Source organism: Equus caballus, chromosome 4, assembly GCF_041296265.1.
Source record: "Equus caballus isolate H_3958 breed thoroughbred chromosome 4, TB-T2T, whole genome shotgun sequence".
In the NCBI taxonomy this organism is placed as follows: Eukaryota; Metazoa; Chordata; class Mammalia; order Perissodactyla; family Equidae; genus Equus; species Equus caballus.
The window spans coordinates 15,095,308-15,114,064 of NC_091687.1; the positions used below are offsets into that span (position 1 = coordinate 15,095,308).

General features: G+C 55.4%; 1 protein-coding gene across 23 annotated transcripts in view; it reads right to left on the reverse strand.

Moving 5' to 3' along the window:
- The window catches only part of CAMK2B (calcium/calmodulin dependent protein kinase II beta), a 93,668-nt gene extending 75,754 nt beyond the window's left edge, over positions 1–17,914 (reverse strand). For 3 of the 23 annotated variants that reach the window (XM_023639010.2, XM_070265539.1, XM_023638997.2), the window contains exon 1: positions 17,304–17,572. In XM_023639010.2, coding sequence (XP_023494778.1) covers positions 17,304–17,368 — 65 coding nt within the window. In that variant the 5' untranslated portion in view covers positions 17,369–17,572. The other 20 variants (XM_070265545.1, XM_070265538.1, XM_023638999.2 and 17 more) reach the window with 16 other exon arrangements.
- Between the last annotated feature and the right edge of the window lie 843 nt (positions 17,915–18,757).

An 18,757-nucleotide genomic window follows, 5' to 3' on the forward strand; every position in this document is an offset into this window, starting at 1 on the left:
GCAGATGCTGGATAGGGGCTAACGCCCCATCTAGCCCATGAGGGGACCTGCTGAGGACAGGAAAGGACCAAGAGGGAGCGTGTGAGCAGGCTTGGCCTCCTGCGGCTGGATGGCTCTGCCCGGAGGAGGCAGCTCCTGCATCTCTGGAATTCCGCTGCAGCCTACGGCCCACACAGAGAGGCCTAGCAGTCCAGGGCCCACCCACTCCCAGGGCCTCTGCTCATCGGCTGCAGGACAGCTGAGCCTGGAGACTGGCCAAGGTGACCTCATCAGCCGACGGGCCACCTGGAAGAACCATCCACGTATCGGAAGCCTGAGGTGAATTCAGGGACAAGCGAGTGCTGGCTCTGGTTTAATTTGTATTCTTCATGTTTTCACACGCTGAAAGAACTTCCACTGCTTTTTCTGTGAATTGCCTACTTACATCCTTCATCCATATTTCAGCTGAGATTCTGGCTGTTTTCTTACCGACCTGGAGGAGCTCCTTCTACGTGAGGGCAATCACCCTGTGCCCACCGCAGGAAGTGGAAGGCTCGCTACACGCTTGGGAGAGAGGCAGGAAGGCACGAATGGTTCTGTCCCTGAAAATGGACTCAGACGCTTCAAGGGCAACAGCTGCATCTGCTCATCTTTGCCCCTAGAATCCAGACAGCAAGAAATCTGGTGATTAGCTGGGGGTCAGGGGCTGCAACAACGATGTTGGGATAGACGGGAAGGCTCAGTCAGGCCTGGAGAGGCCCAGGGCCTCCACCACACCTGTGTGCAGGCAGCACCCAGCACAGTGCCCTCGTCCTGGATCTCTTGCCCCCCTCACCTTATCCCGGCCCCTCGCCCTGCCTGGGGGTGCCTGAACTTCTCCTTCAAATGCCCCCCATGTCCACTATGCCAGGACCAAGGCTGAAGGGAGACTGCAGCGAAAGGGGGATGCAGGCCCCAGACCCTGTCTGCATCCCGAGGGCGAGGCCGGCTGTGCTGGGGGAATGCAGGTGATCGTGGGCCCCAAGGCCAGCTGTGGGAGGCAGCTGGCGGCACAGAGAAGGTGCCCTTGGGCAGCAGGCCTCCCGCACAGCTCGTGCTGGCCCCTGTCCTCTCCCGGCGAGGCCACTGCCCCTTCAAGCACAACAGGATAATTAATGCCTTTGACACTGGACTAACCCTGCGCGGCCCACCAAGCAGAGGTCGACGTGTCCTGGATTACCAGAGACCAATGACCACAGAGCCTCCCAGAACCGTTACTGACTCTTCATCTGTTTTCCGCAAGGAAGAGTCAGCTCAGAGAGACGACCCTGGCCCTTCCTGGACACCCACACCACCCTCGCCTCGGCCATCTGGGGTGCTCTGTGCAAAGCTGAGTGTCACACAGTGGGCTATTTTACTTGACGCTCCGACAGAGAGCACCAAGCCTTTTCATCAACAAATAATTGTAAACACTTACACATTTTTAAAAACATGAATATATTACGTGAAGGAAGTAAAATTCACCTGGATTATGAAGGTGACAGAACTGCGTGGCTGCGGAGGCGAAACCTCGCCTGGGTCCTGGCGGGGCTCCCCTGGGAGACTTGGAGCTGCCACCCCAGCGACAAGCAGACACCGCTGCCTTTCCACAGGGGCTCAGGGGGAGTCTGAGAAGTTGTGCATGTGAACCCCGGGCGAAAGGCTCGCGCTCGGAACCCTGGTCCAAAGGCAAAGTGCAGCAGGCAGTGTCAGAGAGGACCCCAAGGCCAGGGGCCAAGGGCACAGGTCCCCTGGGGAATCTGCCCACGGTCAGCTGCCCTCCACCGCCCACCAGGCCAGGTGGGCCCGGGAGTGTCCAGCAAAGGCACTGAGGGAGCTGGTGCAGGCGGCCGGCTCGGCTCAGCCCCACCCGGGGCAGTTTGTTTCCTCCGCCCATAGGCCCCGGCACTGCCCACTTCCCCCAACAGGCTCACACTTCAAATGCTGGTTTTCCAATGTCCCCTCCGTGCCAGGGGCCAGCCCACGGGAGCAGCCACCAGGCCAGGCCCATGAGAGGAGGGTCTCACTGTGGCTAAGTTCTCCACGCAGCGGGAGGTTCCCACAAGGAGCCACTCACACCGCCCACCTGGGCCCAGGACCAGGGACCGGTCAGCCCACCCATCCACCTCGGGCTGAGCTGCCTGGCCTTGGGATACCAATGTCACTTCCAGGCCACTGTGCTCTCAAGATGGTCCCCAGAACCTGAGCCTCCAGACCCACCCTAGCTGCCCCCCTGTCTCCAGCCGGCACACTCAGGGCTGCCCCGGTGGCAACTGAGGGCTCCATGTCTCCACATCTGGGTGGGCCCAGCACAGGTGAAAGGGCTGATGCGCCCTGGTCCGTGTCCCTGCTCCATGAGTACGACCGTGGATGGATCCGAAAGACCGTTCGGAGGACATGTGACGTCTGGACTCACACACGCAGCCACAGGAGCGGCTCCACACAAAACAGCTGCGGTTCCCAGCGTGGGTCTGTGCACAGCGGGGCCCCACACAGCAGCCTTCAAAGGCAGCTCTTCAAAGCCACGGCCACCCCGCTCGTTGCAGTGCCAGGCAGTCACCGACAGGCACGAGAACTGAGTCAATCCGCCGGCTGGCCTGAAATTACTGCTGAGGACTCGCGGCTCACAGAGGACAAGAAGGAGCAGACGCCGGAGGAGGGACAGTGACTGGAACGTTCCGGCAGCCCTGAGGGAGGCGGGGGCGGCTCAGCCGGCCGTGGGTGCAGCACCGCCTGCCATACCCAGCTCTCCAGACTCAGAGCCTGCTCTCCACCACACGGCAGCCGAGACCAGGGGATTTGGAACTTACAACCATGGGCTTTTTCCCTGCAAAGTGTGTATCAATGAAGCTCCAGGGGTTTGCTTTTGTTGTATGTTTCAGATCAATCAGGCTTCATCCCTCTTATGTTTTATTCCCGGGGAATGCAAACTTCTGTGCGAGGGCCTATGGACACCTGAGCGTCTGACAGGTAACTTTGTGGCAAGTCTCAGAGGAAGGAAGTGGGGTTTCTGCAGAACCAATACACGGAGCCAGAAGGGACCCCAGAAAGTCACCTGACCCAACCCTCCTGGTTTATAGAAGGGGAAACTGAAACCAGAGAGGTTACATAGTGGCCCAAGGCCACACAGCCCAATGTTGAGAAGTCGTGGCCAGCGGGAGGAGACCATGAATTATGTCCTTTAAAAGTGTCCTTTGCACACCTGTGTTCATAGCAGCACTACTCCTAACGGCCAAAAGGTAGAAGGAACCCAGTGTCCATCCCCGAGTGAATGGATAAGCAGTGTGGTCTATCCATACAGCGAATTCTTATTCAGCCTTAAAAAGGAAGGAAAGTCTGATACATGCTTCAACATGGATGAACCTTGAGGACAGGACGCTCAGTGCAAGAAGCCAGACACAAAAAGACAAATACTGTACACGTCCACTTATATGAGGTCCCTGGAGCAGTCAAATTCAGAGGCAGAAAGTGGAACGGCGGGCGCCAGGGGCCGGGGGAGGGGGTTAGTGTGCAATGGGGCAGAGTGTCGGTTCTGCAGAGTTCTGGGGATGGTGAATGATGGCTACGCAACAACGTGAATGCACTTAATGCCACTGAACTGTACCCTTAAAATGATTAAGATGGTAAATTTTATATTACATATATTTTACCACAATAAAAAAAAAATGTCCTGGTAGGGTACGCAGCCCTGTCTCCGAAAAATCATCAAGAATGAAGGAAACTGGTACTTGTAATGCTATCTTTAAAATCAGATTTTTAAAAAGGACTTCTTTAGTACCACCTGACAAACCAAACCTTAACCTCTGCTGACAAACAAGAAAAATCTAGAGGAAAAAAATCCATAACAATCCCAGACAGAAAGCCATGAACTAAAAGGAAGGAGCAGCTGCCATGGGCTCAGCACAGCCAGGCACAGGCGAGGGGCCACTCTGTGGGTCGGCCCCACAGAGAACACGTCCCGCAGCCGGACGCCAGCCCGGCCCACTCGGCGCCCTCCCAGCCCCACGGGCCCCCAGGGCACAGAAAAGTGGGGGGTCCACAGTGCCCAGCACACAGCACTGGGCATCCTGGAGACACCTCATCTTCAACTCTGAGCTGTGTCCTCCTTAATGGTCACCCCCGCCCCTCCTCCCAGCCCCAGGCCTCAGTGACAGTGCAGGGAAAGCTGAAGCCACCAGAGACCTTTGGGGCACAGGGAAGAGGCTGTGCACAGGCTCTGCCTCCCCAACCCTGGACTGGGCAGGGCGGCCACATGGCCAGCTCCCCGCACGGTGTGACTGACTCTCACGATCACACTCCCCTTTCACAGACAAGGAGACTGAGGCTGTAAGAGGCGACCTTCCCCTGCTCAAGGTTGTGGTACTGACCCACCCTCATTGTCACGGCACACCCGCCAGACTGTTCCTCGCCGGCTGGGAAGGAGCCAGCTCAGTGCCCTGGCGAACTGAGGAGGAAACAGAGCCAGGGCCGCACAGTCTGCTCACGGCTGACAATGCCCGGGGGCTGAGGTCCTGGGCAGCCCCCCACAGCATGGCTGAGCAAAGCTGGGGCTGGACCAGATGCTCTGGGCCCGGGAGCCCCTGGCTGACTTCAGCACGGTAGAGCCTGGAGCCCATGCAGGGGCTTTGATGCAGATTGCACACCCAGTGGCAACTGAGGCCAAAGACCCCATGTGCCCCAAGATGTGACAGCACAGAATTCTGCAGCAAGGACAAGCCCCGGCCCACGACCCAGCACCTGCTCGGACCATCCCTCGGGGCTGGGAGACTCAGGAGGCTGGAAAACAGAGGAGACTGGAACTCAGAACCACACCTCAGCCCAGAGGGAGAAATAACCTGATTGCATTTCAGTGGAGGAACCGGACACCTGAGTGCCTGTGACTTCTCCATGAAGCTGCGGGCCTGCGGTCAGGATCTGCAAAGCCCTGAACGCTCCCTTCCAAGGGGGCCACTGAGGATGCAGAGGCAGGAAAAGGCGTGGTCCCCAAGATGGCATGAGGAGAGACCCCTAACGGCCCTTTAAGTGAGGCGAGAGGAGAGGAGGGAAGAGAGGGGAGAAGAGAAACAGAGGGACAAACCCAGCGCCCCAACCTCCCACCTGACAGGGTCCACCCAGCATAGTGAGGGGAATGCCCACCCGTCACCACACCGGGAAGAGCCTAGAGGAAAAAGGAGGAAAGAAAAGAAAAGTCTACACCTGAAAAAAAAAGAGAGATTAACACCCCCCACAAGATGGGGCTGTCCTGGGCAGTCTGTCACACGGGCAGTTGGTCAAGACAAGCATTTGTTTACTGATCAGAAAATAAAAATGCCCCAGGCTCAGGACTGCAGGGAGCTGTGCAAAGCTCCCTGAACGCAGGGAAACCACAGTCTGCGCCCCAGGAGTCTCAGCGCTGCCACAAGGCCCCACCCAGACTTGAGGGGCCGTAGACCCCCTGAGGAGGGAGAGAGCACAGAGGAGGGGACCCCGAGGCCCACCCCACACTGGGATAACAAAGGCGCCCAGTCCTGGTCTCAGCGCAAAGGCCTGGCCTGGCAGTCTCGGGTGGGATGGCCCCAAGGGCCACTCAGGACATAAGCAAGTGGAACCCCCAGCCCAAGGCCCTGCTCCTGAGGGGCTCACAGGCTCCTGGACCTTCCTCGACCTGGGGGGCGGGTGATGAGGTCAGCAGGGGTCACAGCCCACCCCAGAGGACGCAGGGAGCATGGGGAAGGGGCAGAGGAGAAAGAAGGGGAGAACCCCAACGGAGGACGTCAAAGGAGGTGCAGAGAGCAGGCAGGGAAGGAGGCGACCAGACGTTCCAGAATGACAGGGCCTGGGGTTGGGCTTCCGCTCCGGCCGCACTCCAGCCCTCCCTGCCACTGCCAACGGTCGTGTCCTCCTGCGCCCCGCCCCCCGCCTGTCACCACACCCACGGGGACCCACCCACCCTGTTCCCAGGGGAGCCTCCCCCTCCAGCACCCGGGCCCCAGGAGAGAAGGCCTCCTGTGTGAGGATGGGACCTTCCGGAACGATGCCCAGGCAACCATCTGGGTCGGGGCAGCGCCTTGTTCCCACCATGCCGCTCTGTCTGCTCTGAGACCACCCTGAACCCAAGGCCAGCCCCAGATTCGGGGGCAAGAGGCGGACTTGAGCCAGTGGGAGGAGGGGGCTGCGGATCCCGCCCTCCCGGCCTCTATACTCTCATCCCCGCCGTGGGTCCCACCCAGCCTCCACCCTCCAGCTCCCAGGTGGCTCTCAGCTGCTTCTGGGCACCGGGACAGGTGCCCGGTGTGGGACAGGGCATAGCTGGGGCGGCTCACTGCGGCTTGGCCATGGCACTTTGGACCCTGTCCCACAACACCGCAAGCCGTTATTCTGGTGACACGACTGCTTCTCTGTTTGACGATAAGCGGAGGCCGCGGCCGAGAGCTGGGTGACACTTTCACTGTTAAGCTCATTTCTCAGCAATTTGAACGTTGAGATGCAGATGTCAGAGCGGTTTTTTTCTACATAGGTTTTATTTGTTTTTAAACATCTTTATTGATATATAATTCACATATCAAACAATTCATCCATTTAAAGTTTATAAGTCAATGGTTTTTACTATATTCACAGAATCCTACATCCATTACCACAGTCTAAGTTTGCAACATTTTCATCACACCAAAAACACACCTCTACCCAACAGCGGTCACTCCCCAGCCTCTGTTCCCACTGAGCCCAGGCTCTACTCTCTGTCTCTACAGAGTGGCCTGTTCTGGACACTTCATGTAAATGAAGTCATATGACATGTGACCTCTGTAACTGGGTTCTGTCACTGAGCATCATGTTTTCAAAGTTCATCCACATGGTGGCATGTATCCATACTTCTTAGCACTTCATTTCTTTTTATGTCTAAATAATATTCCGTTGTATGGATATAACACATTTTCTGTATCCGTTCATCAGTGGATGCCTATTGTGAACAATGCTGCTATGAACAAGCTTTTGTGTGAACATATGTTTTCATATCTCTTGGGTACACGTCAAGGAATGGAACATTTGAGCAACTGTTAAACTGTTTTCCACAGTAGCTGCATCATTTTACATTCCCACCAGCTGTGTCTGCAGGTTCTGACTCCACATCCTCGCCAACACTTGTTATTGTCTGTCTTTTTGATTCTAGCCATCCTAGTGGGAGTGAGGTGGAATATCACTGTGGTTTTGATTTGCATTTCCCGAATGACTAATGATGTTGAGAGTCTTTTCATGTGCTTATTGTCCACTTGTATATCTTCTTTGGGGAAATGTCTATTCAAGTCCTTTGTTTTTCAACTGGGTCGTTTGTCTTTTTACTGTTAGGCAGTAAGTTCTTAAAATATTCTAAATACAGGTTCCTTATTAGATATATGATTTGCAAATATTTTCTCCCACTCTGTGGGTTGTGTTTTCACCTTCCTGTCCTTTGAAGCACACAAGTTTTTAATGTTGATGAAGTCCAATTTATCTATTTTTCTTTTGTTGCTTGTGCTTTTGGCGTCGTATCTAAGAAACCATTGCCAAATCCAAGGTCACAAAGATTTACTCCTACATTTTCTTCTAAGCATTTTATAGCTTTATCGCCTACAATTAGGTCTATGATCCATTTGGAGATAACTTTTGCATCTGGTGTCAGGTAGGGTTCAGCTTCCTTCTTTTGCACGCAGATGCCCAATTGTCCATTTGTTGAATGAACCATTATTCTTTCCTTATTGAATTGTCTTGTCAATCCTGGTCAAAAATCAACTGACCAGAGATGGATGGGTTTGTTCTAGACTCTGGATCCTATTCCACTGACCTGTGAGCTGATCTTTACGCCAGGCAGGACGCACACTGTCTTGCCTGCTGCAGCTGTATAGTCAGTTCCAGGATCGGCAAGTGCGAGTCCTTCAACTTTGTGTCTCTTTTCCAAGATTGTTCTGGCTCTTCTGGTCCCTTGCATTTCCATATGAATTTTAGGATCAGCTTGTCAATTTTTTTTTAAAAGGTAGGTGAAATTTAGATAGTTATTACATTGAATCTGCAGGTCAATTTGGAGTATACTGTCATCTTAGCAATATTAGTTTTCTGATCCACGAACATGAGATGTCTTTCCACTTATTTAAGCCTTCTTTAATTTCTTTCAACGGTAGTTTATAGTTTTCAATGTTCCAGTCTTGTACTACTTTTGTTAATTTATTATGTTATTCTTTATATACTGTTGTGAATGGAACTGTTTCTCCTAATTTTATTTTGGGATTGAACATTGTTAACATAATGAAACACAATGGATTTCTGCATCTTGATCTTTTATCTTGCAACTTTGCTGAATTCATTTTTTAGTTCTATTTTTTTTTAAGATTTTATTTTCCCTTTTTCTCCCCAAAGCCCCCTGGCACATAGTTGTATATTTTAGTTGTGAGTCCTTCTAGTTGTGGCATGTGGGACGCCGCCTCAACATGGCCTGACGAGCAGTGCCATGTCCGCACCCAGGATCTGAACCGGGGAAACCCTGGGCCGCTGCAGAGAAGCGCACGAATTTAACCACTTGGCCACGGGGCCGGCCCCTCATTTTTTAGTTCTAATTGCTTTTCAGAGGATTCTCTATACAAGATCATGTTATTTGCAAATAGAGGTAGTTTTACCTATTTCTTTCCAATCTGGGTGATTTTATTTCCTTTTCTTGCCTAACTTTCCCACCTGGAACCTCCTACAATACATTAGTAGAAGTGGAGAGAGCAGACAGCCTTGCCTTGTTCCGGATCTCAGGGAGAAAGCACTCAGTCTTTCACCATTAAAGATGTCAGCTGTGGGTTCTCATACATCCTTTATCCAGTTGAGGAAGTTTCCTTCTATTCCTAGCTGTTGACTCTTTTTATCAGGAAAGAGTATTAGATTTTGTTAAACGCTTTGTCTGCATCTGTTGAGATGATCATATAATTTCTTTATTTTATTAATATGGTGTAGTACACTGATTGAATTTTGTATGTTGAACCAACCTTTCATTCCTGGGATAAAGCTTACTTGTTCATAATATATAACCCTTTTTATATGTTGCTTGATTCATTTTGCTTGTATCTTGTTGAGGATGTTGCATCTATATTCATAAGGGACACTGGTCTGTAGTTTTCTAACATCTTTGTCTGGTTTTAGTATCAAGGTATTACTGGCTTCCTAGGATGGATTGGGAAGAATTCCCTCCTCTTCTATTTTCTGGAAGAGTTTGTCAAGGACTGGTATTAATTCTTCTTTAAATGGTTGATAGAATTCACCAGGGAAGTCATCTGGGCCTGGGCTTTTCTTTGTGGGGCACTGTTTAATTTTTAATTTACTAATCTCTTTAGTTGTTCTAAGTCTACAGATTTTCTGTTTCTTCCTGGGTCAACTTCAGTCATTTGTGTCTTTCTAGGAATTTGTCCATTCCTTCTAGGTTATCTAACTTATTGGCGCACAGTTGTTCAGAGAATTCCCTTATCATCCTTTTATTTCTGTAAGGTCAGTTGTAATGTCTCCTCTTCTGCTCCTGATTTTAGCAACCTGAGGCTTTCCTCCTTTCTCTTGGCCTGACCACACTTTCTATTACTGCAACTTGCCTCCTAACTGGCACTCCTGAGTTTCTGTCATTATTCCCAGAGCAGAAGCATTAACTGCCCTCTACTCCATCACATAATTTCCTTAGTGTTTCTGTTCATTATCTGCCTCCCCGACTAGGATAAGTTCCACAAGGACAGGCACTCTTGACTCTGTTCACTACCGTTTCGCCAGCACCTAGGAAGTGCCTGGCAAACAGACATGTGCACACAGACTTGCCAAGTGAATGAGTGAGCCTGCAGAGGAGCTGGAGAAACTGGAAAATCTGCAACAGTAATAATAATAGGAATAGGAATGACCTTGAAGCTCTAGACCAGCACTGTCCAACACGGTGACCACCGCCTCCCTGCATCCACGAGACTCGGAAATGTGGCTGGTCCAAACCGAGGGTGCCACAGTGTAAAACACACAACAGATTTCCAAGACGGTATTTTTAAAAATATAAAATAGCTTAACAATAACTTTTATATTGATCACATGTTGAAATAATATTTTAGATATACTGAGATAAAGACATATATTATTAAAGTTCCTCTCACCTGTTTCTTTTTACTTTTTTGTAAGCATTAGAAAATTTTGAATCACACATGTGGCTCACATGTGGCTCGAGTTTTGTTTCTTCTGGACAGCGCCGCTCCAGACGACTGGACAGGGTGGGGGGTAACGTCGTTTGAGTGCACAGGGAAAAGGAAGCAAATTCCAAACGCACAGTCAGGAGAGGCCCTGACAGAGACAAGGGGGTGAGAAGGAGTGTGGGCCTGGTCCAGGCGCACGCAGAGGCCCATGCTGGGTCTGTGTCTGCGCAGCCCATGGGACCACCCCTGAGGCCCGTGCCCCAGGCCTCATTCAGCTGGTCTGGAGTGAGGTCTCCAATGGGCAGCCGAGGCTGGAGCCACCGCCCTCGGCACCTCCTTCAGCGGTGCTGTTCCTAACTAGACTGGCGCTCTTTACCCAGAAAGCCCCTGACAGACGGCCTGGATCAAACCAACAACTCTGAGAGTCAGGCTGCCGCTCAACACCCAAGAACAGAAACCACGGGAAGAACGTCATTAAGACACGGGCAGGACGCTGCAGACCTCTTGGCATCAAGCTCCGTGGCAGGCACCTACAAGACGCCAGCCCTGCAGCAGCACTTCACCAGGCAACAAGACAGGCAGCCACTCAGGCCCGGCGTCTGAGGCCCCCGAGACCCCCTGCACCCCTCACTCCACCCGCCTGCAAGGCCCCCAACTTTTATGGGGTAATGGTACCAACGCTCTGGGAAGCAGCCACAGCCCGCAAGGCCAATCTGTTGGGCACCTACTGTGTGCCGGGAGTGGTTCTGAGCCCTGTAATTCAGTGTGGGCTGGGTGACAGGGAGGCGGGGCTGCCCCTCAGCTCCCCACTGGAAACGGGCACCAATGTGGACGTGCTCGACACTATGGAGGGCATTACATCAGAAGCCACGACGCCCTTCCTGTTTCATTGCAACCGCCACCTCCTTCTCCCCGTCCTCACTGGGTGCCCATAACATGGGGAAACGTGGTAGTTCTGAAATCAGGCCCTCACAGAACAATGTGGTTTATGCTTCCTCCATAACAGTTTCTTAAATCTTCGCCCAGCTATTGCCAATCTGTTCCAGAATTCAACAGAAGCTTGTATTTGGCTGAACAAAGAATCATAGCTATCTTAGGATCATTATGTCAATGCAAAAAGAACCGCGTCCACCAGGACCTGCAGCCCTGAGCAAGGCGGGGACCCTCTAACCTGGGAGACAGAGGCCCCCAGGACTGGGCAGCTAGTAACACCACTCTAACATAAAAGGATGTGTTTATTTTAAATAGATTCAGATCTTTATATGAATAAAATATACATTTCTACGTAATATGCCAATATGATAATTTTTGGAAAACCAAGTTGATACATAATGCATTTTTATGTTTTTGCACTAAAACACTGACTTGCAGCTGTGAAAGATGCTTTAAAAATAATCAAATCAGATTCCACTTTTGTGGGAGAGGGAGGGGGGATCAAAATTTGGGGAAATATATTTGAAATCTCCAGAAAGGCCACGTCTTGTCTTGGACCAGGTGGCCTCGGAGAGCAGAGGGAGGAGCGGGACGCGTCCAAGGGGCAGACGCTGTCCTCGTCACCTCCGCGTGGCCTTTCCTGTCGAAGGGTTTGTTATGTTCCAGGTGGCTCAATGTGGACTCTCCACAGGGAAGCACGTCTGTTGGGATTTCCTTTTAGGTAGAAGAAAGAAAATCCGGACACTGACTGGCTCTTGGGGGACTCCCCACATGAAAAAAAAAGAGGACTACATTCTCGGGCCTTTCGAAGGAGACCCCAGTGCCTCAGCCCAGGGCCCCAGCTAGAACCTTCCTTCCTCCCCGCGCTGCAATCTGCCCTTCTGATAACCCCAGGAGCCCCAATTTGAAACACAGCGTCCTCTCATCCCGCTGTCACGCTTGTCAGACAATGGGTCCCCATTTTTGGTTTTAAAAATATGGCCACCATATATACACATATCCCTCTGCTTCTAAGAGAACTGGCAGGCACTTGGCTGAAGAAAACTCTCTGACGTGGAGGGACCATCGCGAAAAAGTGTCGGGGTAAACCAACTGCAGAATCACTCTGTGGTGATTCCATCTGTATTTCTAAAATCATCTGTACGTGTGACACGCACGTGTGTATGTACACACCCATGTCTATGCACACACACATATATCCTTTTCACTGACAAGAAAACAGAACAGGCTCCTCCGGGGTGTGAGGAAGTTCAAGTGTAAAAGAGGCACATTTACTGTACATAATTGTGTATTGATCTTTCTTCACAAGACGCTATTGTCCTCAGAGTTTGTTTAATTAGCAAAATAAAATTTCAAGCCTTCCTGGTCCCAAATGGGGGCAGAATGTTGGTTGTCATGGAGAGACGGCGAAAGGAAATGACGTTTTTACAAAAAAGAACTCTGAGGCAGTGCCTTGTGCTGGAAGAACACAAAGACGGCATGGTGAGCAGCCGGCTAAGGACAGGAGAGGTCCCGAAAAGCTTAGGGTCAGAGTAGACCACAAGCAGGCCATGAGCCAGCCAGTGGAATAACAGCATTTTTAAAGCACAGACTAGAGTAGGATCATGAGCTTTGAGAGGAGAAGGTGGATTCCAGAGCCAACTGCCTGGATTAAAACCCGGCCCCCACATGGCTTCAACCCTGGGTGGAGCATCTCTGTGCCTCAGTCACCCCTTCATGAAATAATCACAGTACGTATTTCATAGACCAGGCACGTTAATGTAACAAGCACCATCTAACTGCTGGTGACTGTTACCAGGAGAGAAAGAGTGCAGGTAGCAAGCGCGAGATATATTCTTAGCTCTCAGCAAAGTAGGTTATGGTATAAAAATACCATTCAATAGTAACTAAACTAGCGTCACCTTCATGAGCATCTTGCGGCAACCTCAACATGTGCGTCTTCTTCTCTAAACACCCTACATTAAGGAACCAAGATTCCAGCTCTGGGGGTGCCGCCCAGCAGGCAGGGGCCCACCTGATTCACTCACCCCCTTCCTCAAATGTGTAGAAGCACACACGACAGCCAAGCTCTCGAGGAGACACAGCTCTGGGCAGGGGCCGAAGCCCACCTGTGCGTGGGGGGATGCCTAGCATGTCTGATGCCACATGTCAGGGGAGGACGAAGGTGGGGGAGAGGTGGGTAGGCAAGGGGCAGGGAGGGAGCACAGCATCTTCGCAGCTGAGGAACGACTGTGTGGCCATGGGGGAAGAGCGGCTGGCATAGGCAAAGGCCCTGAGGCAGGAAGTGCTCGAGGGCTAGAGAAAACAAACATGGTGGTTCCTCCTCCACCAAGTCCTCTCGACCCTGACAACGCAGCTTCAGAGCTCAGGAGACTCAACAAACGATTTGCTCTGAACTTCCTGAGTTTCTCTATTAACCACCTAGCAGCCCAGCTGCTCGTTGAGAGTATGCCGAGAAAGCATCAAAAAGCCGATTCCCCCAGCAAGGGGTCACGTCCCAGGACAGGGTCTGCTCTCTGCCAACAGGGGGACACTGGATGGAGTCAAGGACACAACAAGGTCAGCTCTGGGCCCACCAGGGTTCAGGGAAGCTGGGCGAGGCAGGGCGCCCTGGACTGGAGGTCAGGGCCTTCCCCACTGCTGGGCCTGGGCGAGTTACTGCGGTTCTGCGTCTATAAAATTGGGGGGGCTCCCACTCACCTCGAATCAAATAAAACCAAATGCTCAAACGATGTGCACCTTAGAGGCGGTTACAACGGGCCATGAGCTGCAAGGTGGGGGGCTGTGAACCCCTGAATTACACCCAAAACTTCAAGAGAGCTGCTTTCTTCTGGGAAGATCACCCAAATTTTAAAGGAGATGATTCCCAAAAGCGGAGGATTCGGGAGCCTTACCTCTTCCCACCCAGCAATCAAACATGTACAACCCCCAGTGCTGAGGGACGGCAAGCCCGGAGAGGGGGCTGGCGGGAATGGGCCCACAGGGAAACTGAGGCTCAGAGAGCGTGCGCACCCCGGCTGGCGACCCCACCACCAGGGGCCAACGGGGCGGGACTGGAGAGAGGGAACACCGGGAGCACCGAGGACTTCCATCAGAGGGGAGCAGCTACACGGCCGTCAGCATACAACGGTCACCACGCAGCAGCAGCAGCAAAAGGTCAAAACGTGTCCGCACACACAGACGCCAAGGAGACACAGCTGAGCGAAAAAGCAAGTTTCAGGATTCTCATGTAAACGTAAAAGAAAACACACCAAAGAACGCCATCCTGTATACTGGTCATGGATACTTAAATCTGTGTGTAAATGAACCAAAAAGAGTCTGGAAAGATAAATTCCAAATGCATGACAGTAGTTGGAGAAGAATGGTTACTTAACATTTATTTGTAACGCTTTATTTATTATAATTTTAAAAAACAACTTCAGGCCAAAATGACAAAAGAGTAACAGTTTCAGTCCTGGGCAGAAGAGATACAAGTGTTTACTACTGCTGGAAGTTTTCTCCCTTTTTAAAAGCTATCCAACAGAAAATAATTAAAACCGCATTGGTGGCCAGTCTGTATTGGGCCGAGCCCTGCCCTGTGCCTGTCTGGGGACCCCGGGGTAGCGGAAGCTCCTGACCCGGGACTTGGGCCTTCCGGCTGGGTTCTAACAGGCCAATCCAGCTGGCCAGGGGAGGGCAGAGCCCCCGAAAATAGTTCCTTTTGGCCCTCGAACCCCACTGCCCAGGACCCCAGGGGACGATCCCAAGTAGAGGCAGCCGTAGGACAGGCAGGGAGAGGACAGGCCCATGGCCACGTCACGCGGGCAGCTGTGGGCCTGTGACCCGGCCCTTCCTGGGCAGGGAGCTCAGCGTTGCCTGACTGGTGCCAGGGGCTGCAGCTTTAAATAAACTTGGACGCGCCCACCTGGGCCGGGAAGCAACAGCAACTGTGCCTGGGGCAGGCGCTGTCAACACCAGGGCCCAGGGACCCCGCCCTGGGCCAAGGCCGTGGCATGGGTGCCCGACCCAGACAGCTCACTCCTGTGCTCGCTTGGCCTCTGTCCCACCCAGGATGCCCCAGCAGGGCTGTGACAGGCCCCTCTGAGGCCCTCACTGGGCTTGGCGCCTGGGGGCCTCCACAAGGGGTGCTGGGCTGAGCCGAAGGCCTCCTGGCCCTGGAGGGCTGGCCCAGCACGCTGAGGTGCGGTCCCCCCCTCTCCTAGGCCCCTGGCACCCCCTCTGTGGCTAGGCTTCCTCACCCTCCCACGCCTGAAGCCCAGGCATGACAGCACCAGCGGCCCCCACGGTTCCCTCCGGGGCTGCTCTTGTGCTTGCTGATGGCAGAGGAGCCTGCCCTCCACCGCGGGGTCCGCCACCCCCTCTCGGCCTCTGGGAGGACAGCCCCAAAGACTTCCATTCCCCAGGGTGGGTGTGGGTGGGAGCAGCCGGGATAACAACTGCTGCTGGCATCAGAGGCCTGGGGTTGGGCTGGCCACCCTACCAGGCCACTGGGCCCAGGGAGGTTCCCACAAGAGTCCAGGAGGAGCCAGCGGAACAAGCCTCAGGTCGCGGGAACAGGTATAGCGAAGGGGCACTTCTTCAAAGAGCCGGGGGCACCTGGTGTGAGGGCCTGTGTGCTCCTGGGTTCCAGCAGACAGCAACAAGTTCCCCTAGAGATGAGTGACCTTCCTCCCACTGCTGCCCTGTGCCTGGAAGAACCACCTGTCCCATCCGAGGACCTCCAGCCCATTGCACCGTCCTCATAGGCCTGGTCCAGCTAGCCCCTGGAAGCTTCTTCAAGGCCTGTGTCCTGGGGCCTCAGGCGTGCACACAGGGGGTGTGTGCTGGGCCTCCCCTGCCCTCTGCTCTGCTCTCCAGGCCCCCCGACGTTGGGGCTGGGCACCTGGCCAGCTCCCACCCGAGGGAAGGGAGTTTCCGGGTCCACAGGCCCTGACCTTGCCCCTCAGCCTGCTACCCGGCTTCCTCCACTCCACCGGGCTGAGCCCCCAGGCCTGACCAGCATCCTTGCACACGTGCAGGGAGAACTGGGGAGTCAGCACACCCCCACACTCCTCCTAGCGCAGCGCCCACAATTATCAACGATCAGCATCCCTCCCAACACAAAGTATCACCACTGACATTTTTTTTAGAAAGGGAAAAAGGGATCTGCCACTGGATGTGTAAGAGGAAACCTCGCCAGCACCCCACCACACACGAGGGATGAAGGAGGATGGGGCTCTGGCTGTGCCAGGCTGGAGCCCGGGGTTCAGGAGCGCTGGAGCCGGCCCGAGGGATGCCAGGTGCAGCCACTCTGACTCACGGAGCCGAAAACCCCGAGACCGGCTTCACGGTCTCGGCCCGGGGCAAAACCTGGTCTAGGACCCCACACCGCTTACGTTGGTGAGCAGAGCCCAGGAGCCACCTGTTCCCCGAGCGAGGCCCTACCTGAAAGGAGCCTTCAAAGCTCTTCCCCAGTAGCCCCCATCCCCAACCAATAACTCTCCAAAATCTAGCCCCACCTATCTCGACAACTCTGACATCAGGAGCCCATCAGGCTCCCCACCTCACCCCCTCATCTCCAGCCCAGTGACCTGATCCAAGCTCCGTGGTCTCGGCCCCCAGCTCTCCAGACTCCTCTTTCCAGAAGAATCTGGGGGAAAATCCTCCAGAACCCAGAGTCCCCGGGGGACCCACGGCAGAGTCTGTTCCCACGCGGCGGGGAGCGCAGCGGGCACCCCCGGCGCGGATGGAGCCACGCGGAGGAGCAGGCGCCGAACAGGTCCCGCCGCCCCCGCTCCCGGCCACTCGGTGGGGGTGGGGACAGCGCGGCCCGCACCCGGACGACCCTCGGGACTGCTGCCATCCCTGCCCCCGCGCTCTAGGCCCCGCGGCCGCCCCCGCGCACCCCTCCTCGCTGACCTCCCGCCGCCAAATGCGTCACGTCTGCCGGGCGCTCTGGGGACACCTGCTGCCGCCCCCGCCACGCCGAGCCCCGCGCCCAGAGTCCGGGCCTCCGGCTGGGCGGCCGCGCTGGGCAGGGCCGGGTAGGGCCGCGCGCGCCGGGGCCGGGGGTCGGGGCCGCGCGGGACCGTGCGCACCGGGCCCGGAGCCGAGAGGAGCCGGGGACGCGCGGGGCCGCAGTGCGCTCGGAGCCAGCGGCGCGGAGGGTCGCGGTCTCCGGGGTCCTGGCCCTCCGAGCGCGGCGCCCCCCGGGGTCTCCGCGCGGCCCGCACGCGCCGCGGCTCTTACTTGCCAATATCCTCGTAGAGCTGGTACTCGTCGGTGAAGCGGGTGCAGGTCACCGTGGTGGCCATGGCGGCGACGGACGGGCTCGGCGTGCGCTCTGCTGCGCTCGGGCGGCGGCGACTCCGGCTCCCGCTCGCGGGCACGGCGGCGACACGGGCGCGGGCGCGGGCGACACCTCGGCTCGCGGCGCCGGGCGGGGGCCGGGCTGGGCTGCGCCGGGCGGCGAGCGCACGCGAGATCTGCGCGCTCCGTCCCCGCCAGGAGCGCGCCGCACACCTACGCGCGGGGAGCGCGGGCGCCGCTGTCACCGCCGCCGCGCCCGCCCCGCCTGCCGCCCCCTGCACGCGCCCTGCGCCCGCATCCGCACCCGTTCCCTGCACACGCACCCGCACCCGCTCTCCGCACACGCACCCGCTCCCTGCACACGCACCCGCACCTGCTCCCTGCACCTGTACCCGCACCGGCTCTCCACACCCGTACCCGCACCCACCCCCTGCACACGCACCCGCTCCCTGCACACGCACCTGCACCCGCTCTCCTCACAGGCACCCGCACCAGTCCCATGCACCCGCGCCCGCACACACGCCCTCGCCCTGTACTCGCACCCGCATCTTGCGTCTGTGCCCGCACCCGCTCCCTTCACATGTGCCTGCACCTGTTACCTTGCTCCCGCACTTGAACTCTGTACACATGCCTGCACATGCACCCGCTTCTGCATCCACATCTGCACCCATGCGCCCTAGGCCACGCACATGGGCACGCCCGGCCCACCTGAGCCGACTTCTCCATTCCCTGCTGGTGACACCCCCTGTACACACACCCAGAGGACTGCACACAGTGAACCCAGTCCTCTCTATCGCCTTAAGGCCCTCCTCCCCCCCAGACCTCAAGAAGGGACTCAGGCACACATGATTGGGGGGGGGGGGTATGTGCCCCACTGTCCACAGGACCCATTCCTCACACCCCCAGGAGAAGATGCTACCGGACACCTCCTGCCTTGTCTCCACCACTCCATACACCACACAGTCCAGTCCTCCCTGGCAGAGCTGCCCAGGAGCCTCCCGGACCAAGCATGACACTGCCCGTGGGAGATGAAAGGGTGGAGGCTGCACCTCCCCCATGGCCCCAGCCCTCCCTCTCTCCTTTTCCTAGCCCTGGTCGCTGGGGTATCTGGAAAGGAGGTCCCAGGAATGGCATTTGGAGTTCAGGCCAAGGATTCTTGAGTTAGGGGAACAGGAGCTGCTCCATCAGCAACTCAGTGTCCTGAGAGCTCACTGCCCACCTGCCCGGGTAGGGGAACACATTCTCCCCTCTTGCAGGCCTGGCCCACCTGCCTACCCCCTGCTCTGGCCTGCAAAGAAAGAGGGCTCCTCTTGAAAGTGGCCCTGGAGCGGAGGAGGAGAGAGCATGGAGGGAGGGGCAGGAGCAGCTGGGCTGACCCCATTTTCCACAGAAGA